The following is a 7,780-nucleotide window of genomic DNA, read 5'->3' as shown; positions in this document are numbered from 1 at the left end:
AGAATACAACATGAATTGAGCAATGAAAAAGGTATGCAACAGTGAAGGACTGTAAAAAAATTTACTACCATATTGTGGGTGTGGCTTATTGTGTGGGTGTGGCTTGGTGGTCATGTGACCAGGTAGGAGAGGCCTGACAATCTCCTACCTGTGACCAGGTAGGAGAGGCCTGACAGTCTTCGGAGAGGGGCGGCATACAAATCCAAATAATAAATAAATAAATAAATAAATAAATGTGACTGGGATGGCTTAAAGGTCATGTGACTGGGCATGAGTGGCTCACTGACCAAGATAAGTTTTCAAATAGGTGCTTGGATTCTTTTTCAGTTGATTAAGTCACATTATTTGAATAGCCACGAAAAGGACAAATGATAGACAGCATTATTTGTTGAGGAGCATAGTCATATCTTAAGGTTTTGTACTGAACTCACAAGGTTCTGTATGATAACAGATTAGGCAAGTAGCTCAATTTTCTTTAATTGCTATAAAAGTTCAGTTCTAATGATGAAAATGATTAAAGCGTTTATGAGTAAAAACATGCCATTTAATTATTTCCCATTTTAAAAGTAATTAAGGATCATACTAAGATACTAGAGAAAGGACAATAAAAAAACCTATTAAGTATTCAATAAATAGCGCGTAAACTTACTACCCCAACTACGCCCCCCCCCCAGGGCAGCAGCTCATCACTGGTGTGCAATATATTTCCCAAATACAAAATCCGCAATTAATCTGCATTATTATCGAACAGAAGTACCTATGGAGCTCTAGCTGCAACCTTCCTCTATCAAATACAAAATCAGAACGCAAAAGCACCAGGAAGTAGTTTCCCGTTCGGCGCATGCTCATTCCGAAAGCTCCTCTCCTTTAATCTTCCCATCACTTCCTTCACTCCGAAAGCCCGTCGCTTTGAACCTTTCCCACCTCATCCCGTTGCACCAGGCCGGGCTGACGCATGCGCAGCCCCGCGGTAAACAGGGAAAGACTTCGCCCCTCCCACTTCATGGCAGGAACGCTTCGCCAGCTTCCCTTCGTGCGCTTTCAGACGGGAGAAACAGTTTCAACCTCTTTGCTGCGTCTGCGCGCTGGCCTTTCATCCGGGTACTGGAAGACGATGAATGCTCCTTTCCAAGATGGCGGCGGAGGGAGGAGGGAAGGAGATGAACGAGATTAAGACCCAGTTTACCACCCGCGAGGGGCTCTACAAGCTCCTGAGCCACTCGGAGTACAGCCGGCCCAACCGGGTGCCTTTCAATTCGCAGGGCTCCAATCCCGTCCGCGTCTCCTTCGTCAACGTCAACGACCAGAGTGGCAACGGGGACCGGCTCTGCTTCAATGTGGGCCGGGAGCTTTACTTCTACATTTACAAGGGGGTCCGCAAGGTAACGCGCCGAAGAGGGAGGGAGGAAGCGCCGTTTGTCAGTACTTGGTGGGGTTGGTGGGTGGGTGAGGAGGAGTAGGAGGCACAAGGGGGACGGGTCTTTGGTCTCTTTGCTCATCCCTAGCAAGGGGTCGGGCCGGGTGGTGTAGCAAAACTCCGGCACCCCGTGGTTGTCAACAAGGCGTTTCCTCGCCGGTTTCTCCCTCCCCACCCCTTGATACAGGGTCCTACTCATCGTTTCCGAATAGAAGTGTTTACCTCGGAAGTAGGAGGCTTTCTACTTGTCAGAAAAGCCTATAGATTTGTGTGTTTGTTTTCCCTTGTGCAACGTGTTGGATATGATAAGGAACAATTGTCAAGAGATTGGAATAGCAATAGCACTTAGACTTATATATCGCTTCACAGTGCTTTGCAGCCCTCTCTCAGCAGGTTGTTGTGCAACGTGTTGGATATGATAAGGAATAATTGTCAGAGGTTGGAATAGCAATAGCACTTATTTATTTATTTATTTACTTATTTAATTCAACTTTTATACTGCCCAATCCCGAAGGACTCAGGACTTAGACTTATATACTGCTTCACAGTGCTTTGCAGCCCTCTCTAAGTAGTTTACAGAGTCAGCATATTGCCCCCAACAATCTGAGGCCTCATTTTACCCACCTTGGAAGGATAAAAGGCTGAGTCAACCTTGAGCCTAGTGAGATTTGAACTGGCCAATCACAGAATAGTCATTGAAGTACATGTATCTGTCAGAACTAGGTATTTTATTGTTTGAACTTGGCATGTGTTGTTAAAAGACCCAGGTTAACTAGCCATTCAATCACAAAACTTAGTGATGGTTCTGGTCATAAAATGTACTTCATAGTGTCATTGTAAAATATTGAAAGAAGGGAGTGCTGTATATCCTGCTTTGAGTTTTTCGGAGAAAAAGCTTCAAATATGAATGTAATATGTTTAGTTACAGGGAGAAAAAAATATTGCATTTGTCCCAAGTATACTAGTAGGTCAAGGGAGAATATTGAGAAATAGTGAAATAGTGTACTGTATAGTGAAATATTGATAAATAGTGGACAAATGTGTACAGTATTTGTTTAATAGTGAAGCATGGGTGTAAAGATGTTACAAGTGTTTGGAAAAGGCTAAATTAAATTCACAGTTGTGGGGCTTCCAGTAGGTTGGACCAGTATCCTTCATGGGCAGCATGACAATGCTCTTGTTAGCTTGTGATAGATGACATAGTTAAGCGTGAGCAAGAATGTGTCAGATTGGGAAAAGTTGATGTAAAATATTCCTAATAAATGATACATAGTCAAACATTAGTGGAAATGTCACACTTCTACTATACTTGCTACTTTTCTGCTGTTGAAAGTAAATGTGCTCAGTCTTTTAAGTGGAAAGGAATGTTTGCTCACACTTTATTTTTGAGTGCCCTGGATTTCAAAGTGATGATATGTGTCATAAAATACATACACTGTTTGCCCCCAAATAAGACATCCCCCGATAATAAACCCAATCAGGCTTTTAAGTGCATGGCAGTAAGACCAAGTGTTTATTTCAGAGTTCAAAAAAATATAAGGCTGGATTGTGTTTTCAGGGAAACAAGGTAGCAACAAAGTCTTACCTTATATATTTGTGTTGTACATCTTATGTAACAAGGTAGCAACAAAGTCTTACCTTTTATATTTGTGTTGTACGTCTTATGTAACAATTGGTGACTTATTTTAAATTAAAAGATTTAAAATGAATGTTCATACTCTATGATGACAAGATAGATACAATGGTCAATTCTTGTTTAAGAAGAGCCTTTCAAATCATACCAGTATCTGGAGGCCATCAGGTTGGTTAAGGTATCATATAGTCTAATAATGAATAAAAACTGGTAAGCTTACTACAAACTTGGTAGTGGAACATAGTCTGTCTAATAAGCATGCTAAATTACTAACGGCTTTTAGAATCAAAGTTTCATTTAAAACAAAGTTTAAAACAACGTATCCATAGGAATATTTATGCCAGATTTTTTATTGTTTTATTCTAATAGTATGTTAGGATTAGGATTAATACAATTCATGATTTAAATCAAACAAGTTTTTTGACCTTCATTTAGACAAAATGATTTAACTATTTTGGCTTTCTCTGCATAGGATAATGGACTTCAAATGAAGCAAGCACTTGTCCTCTAATAAGATAGTCTTGGAATCAGAGGCAGATGGTCTACAATTTGAAATTATGCCCATTTGCCTCAGTCTTGAAAGAAATCTAGACTGCAGTTAAAATAACTAACAGAAATACATATACATATTAACAGTTTTGTAAGGGACCTTGCAGATCATCTAGTCCAGCCCCCTCTCCAAGCAGGAGACCCTACACTTGCGTCTACCTAGCCTAAACTCCTGATTGTGAGGCAAGAACTCCACCTCTAGGCTACAGCCGCTGAGTGTCAATATATAGGTTTTCTGACTTTTACAGTTTTAAACTTCATATTTTTCTCTACTTTCATTGTAATGAAGAGTGTTATTTCACAGTTAGCATTCTGTTAGAAAAGACATTTATTATCTTGCCTTATTAGTTTTTGTATTGCAAAACTGGAATCAGAATAGAGTTAGAAGGGACTTTGGAGGTCTTCTAATCCAATCCCTAGGTCAAGCAGGAGACCGTATTTACAATTTGACAAGTGGCTCTTCAGTGTCTTCTTAAAAACTCCAGTGATGAACCACCCTAAACTTCTGAATGCAAGCTGTCCTCGCTATTAGGAAGTTTCTCCTTAATTCCAAGTTGCTTCTCTCCTTGATTAGTTTCCATCCATTGTTTCTTGTCTTGCCTTCTGGTGCTTTAGAAAGTAAGTTAAACCCCCTCTTCTTTGCGGCAGCCCCTCAAATACTGGAATATTGCTATCATGTCTCCCTTAGTCCTTCTTTTCTGTAGCTCAGGTTTTCAAACTAGGCAACTTTTAAGATTTGTGGACTTCAACTTCCAGAATTTTTGGAGATGAAGTTCATAAATCTTAAAGCTGCCAAATTTGGGGACTCCTACTGTAGTTTTTGTGTATTAATGTCTTGAGGTATAACTCGGTGTGTGCTTACTCAGAAGTCTATTCTGGATTACTTAATATGTAAATATAAATACATTTTAAAAAATTCATTACAGAAAATATCTGAAAAAATTACCTTGCATAGTAAACATAAATGTCAGCTTATGGGGCACTATACAGGAAGTCCTCAACCTATAATAATTGGTTTGGTGACTGTTAGTAGTTAAGTGCACTGAAAAAAATGACTTACGGACAGTTTTCACACAATGGTTACAATATCTCAGTGGTCTTGTAATCAAAATTTAGATGCTTGGCAACTGGTATTATATATAATGGTTGCAGTGTCCTTTTGTGACCTCCTGACAACTAAAATCAAGGTTCTGGTTGAAGCCCGATTCACTTAACAACCATGTTACTAAGTTAACAACTGCAGCGATTCACTTAAAACCTGTGGCAAGAAAGGTGGTAAAATGGGACAAAATGCTTAACAACAGAAATGTCATGCTTAGCAATAGACATTTTGGGCTCAGTTTGTGGTTGCAAGTTAAAGACTGACTGTAGTATATTGTGTGGGGGACTGCCTTTGAATATCCTTTGAAAGGTATAATTGATGATTGATATATTGCTTCAAACTGTTTTCAAGTTTTGGAATTCCTCATCCTATTTGGAGTTTAAATATGTTTCCTCCCTTGTGCCAAAAGAAGAAAGTGGCAAACAATTTCAGTATTGTTGCCAACAGTATTACCAATATTGTCTCTAAGAAAATTCCTGGAATCAAGCTTAAGTTGAAACCCCCTTTTTCATGGATTTGATGTATTACTATTAGCTTCTTTAAAATACCTATGTCCGTGGTAAAGGGTTTATCAGTGATGCTTGTCTTTGTCTGGTCTCTAGAAAGTCCCAAGATTTTCTTTTCTATGACAGAGTTTATTTTTGTGTAGCAAATATTTTAATAGAACAATTTGTTCTGTTTCTTAATTTGTTTGTTTAGTTGCTTTTTGTGTTTTATTGTTTTATTTTCTTTCAAATATAAATGATTCAAATATTATTTCAGCTGTGAATACATTTGGCAAGCCCTATCCAACATCACAACTTTCTATGGATAGTTAGAGTTTGGTAGAATTAAAAAGGATGCTTGGCAGTGTATTTTTTTTTTCTGAGATGATTTGCTTACCAATGGTATTCTTTATTTCCTTTGCATGTCGGTCGATTGTTTAGCCATTATCAATTTTTATTTTCTTAACTGACTTGAAATAATTGTCTGACGGGGTTCTTTTTAGTATGTTTATATTCTGAAAATAGGTTCTGTAAATTTGAATCTATTTCTGTACGTCTGGACAATATTCATATTTACCAGGGGTTTTTTGCTCTATCCCAAATTTCTTACCCTTGTACTATCAAACTATTTACTAAGTCTACATTACTATTACTAGTAGTTTTTTTATCACCCATTTCCTTCCACTTATGACTGTATGACTGTAACTTGTTGCTTGTATCCTTAAGATTTTTATTAATGTTGATTGTTTCCTGATTGCTTATTTGACTGCTATGACAATCATTAAGCATTGTACCTCATGATTCTTGACAAATACATCTTTTCTTTTATGTACACTAAGAGCATATACACCAATGACAAATTCCTTGTGTGTCCAATCTCATTTGGCCAATAAAGAAGTCTGTCTGTCTGTCTATCATTCTGCATATTATCTTCAATTGTTTCCCATAATGTGCTGGATATATATCTCATAGCTGTTACACTTCATATAGATAAAAAGCTGCAGTTTGGTTTGATTTGTCTATTGCTGTTATTAAACGGCCCATAGACTTGGTACTATATTCTTGTCTGCTTGTCTTATTTATTTTATTTTATTAGTTATAGGCCACTCAACTCCTTCTGGACTCTTAAACACATTCCTTTTCTGTACTGTGAACTTTCAGAATTAGTGGTTTTCTGAGATTTTTAGCTATGGTAAATTGATTTGTGTTAGTGGTTAAAGGTTTTAGCTGAAATATATAGATATCTGTATATATACTCTGCTCTCTTCCCTTTGTATTTCTTGAGCATTTTCACTATTATGGAATTTATTTTAAAACATAGGTTAAACTCTTTTTTGTTTCCTGAGTAATCTCTCAGCAGTTCATTTTGTTGTTATGATATACTGTATATCAGAGGTCCCCAACCGCCGGTCCGCGGACCAGGACCGGGCCGTTGGGGGTTTTCAGCCGGTCCGCGGCGGCGCTGCCCTCCCGGCAGAGAACATTATGCAGGACGGGGTGGGGCGTCGGGCGGTGACGCAGCCCTCCACACTTCTCCACAGGGCGGGGAGAATCAGGAGGCTCCTTTGGCAGCTGGGGGCTGCCTGGCTTTGTGATTTTGGCTGGGGGGGGAGTTAGGAAGGTCCTACTTCTCCCCCCCCCCAGCCAAAAATTCAAAGCCTATCTGCTGGATACGGGCGATGAGTGGGACAGAGCGGCGCGGAAGCCTCTTGCAGCAGCTGCCACAGCCACCGGCTCCGGCGCCGTTCGTCCCGCCCATCGCCCGTATCCAGCAGAAGCTGCTGCCCGAGTGCTCTGGGCCGGCGGGATTCAAAGTGCTGGGGTGGGGGTGTCCTGACAGCCCCCCCACCCCAGTGCTTCGCCTCCCGCTGGGACACCCCCCACCCCAGCACTTTAAATCCCGCCGGCCAAGAGCACTCGGGCAGCAGCTTCTGCTGGATACGGGCGATGGGCGGGACGAATGGCGCCGAAGCCGGTGGCTGTGGCAGCTGCTGCAAGAGGCTTCCGCGCCGCTCTGTCCCACTCATCGCCCGTATCCAGCAGATAGGCTTTGAATTTTTGGCTGGGGGGGGGGAGAAGTAGGACCTTCCTAACTCCCCCCCCCCAGCCAAAATCACAAAGCCAGGCAGCCCCCAGCCGCCAAAGGAGCCTCCTGATTCTCCCCGCCCTGTGGAGAAGTGTGGAGGGCTGCGTCACTAAGCTCCACCCCTCCATAACCCCACCCCCATATGACCAAAGCCCCCCCCCCCACACCGGGCCGTGGAAAACTCGTCTAACTTAAAGCCGGTCCCTGGTGCTAAAAAGGTTGGGGACCTCTGCTGTATATGATACCTTGCCACAAAAGAGAAAGGTATACTGTGGCTGAAATTGACAGTCACTCTACTTGGATTGCCAGGTGGAAATCCCTTGTTAGGAAAAGCAAGTGCCATGCTCTTCCTAATGAGGGAACAAGCAGGACCAGTTTTCAGCTCTGTTCACTGGTTCCCTACTTTGTTTGCATGAGCTCTCGAGTTCATTTTACATGCCAACTATTTTCTGTCCGTGAGAGCGCAGAATGAATGGTGACTCCTGATCATGGAGGTGAGAAGTGTTAC

At 41.2% G+C, this 7,780-nt stretch overlaps 1 protein-coding gene across 4 annotated transcripts in view; it reads left to right on the top strand.

Moving 5' to 3' along the window:
• The first annotated feature begins 1,069 nt into the window (after nt 1–1,069).
• WDR20 (WD repeat domain 20) overlaps nt 1,070–7,780 on the top strand; it is a 71,783-nt gene continuing 65,072 nt past the window's right edge. For all 4 annotated transcript variants that reach the window (XM_070751986.1, XM_070751961.1, XM_070751968.1 and 1 more), the window contains exon 1: nt 1,070–1,382. In XM_070751986.1, the coding sequence (XP_070608087.1) occupies nt 1,119–1,382 (264 nt within the window). In that variant the 5' untranslated portion in view covers nt 1,070–1,118. The remainder of the gene's footprint in view (nt 1,383–7,780) is intronic.

This window comes from Erythrolamprus reginae, chromosome 1, assembly GCF_031021105.1.
Source record: "Erythrolamprus reginae isolate rEryReg1 chromosome 1, rEryReg1.hap1, whole genome shotgun sequence".
Classification (NCBI taxonomy): domain Eukaryota; kingdom Metazoa; phylum Chordata; class Lepidosauria; order Squamata; family Dipsadidae; genus Erythrolamprus; species Erythrolamprus reginae.
The sequence above is the reverse complement of the archived record's forward strand: the minus strand, read 5'-3'. Positions and strand labels throughout refer to the sequence as shown.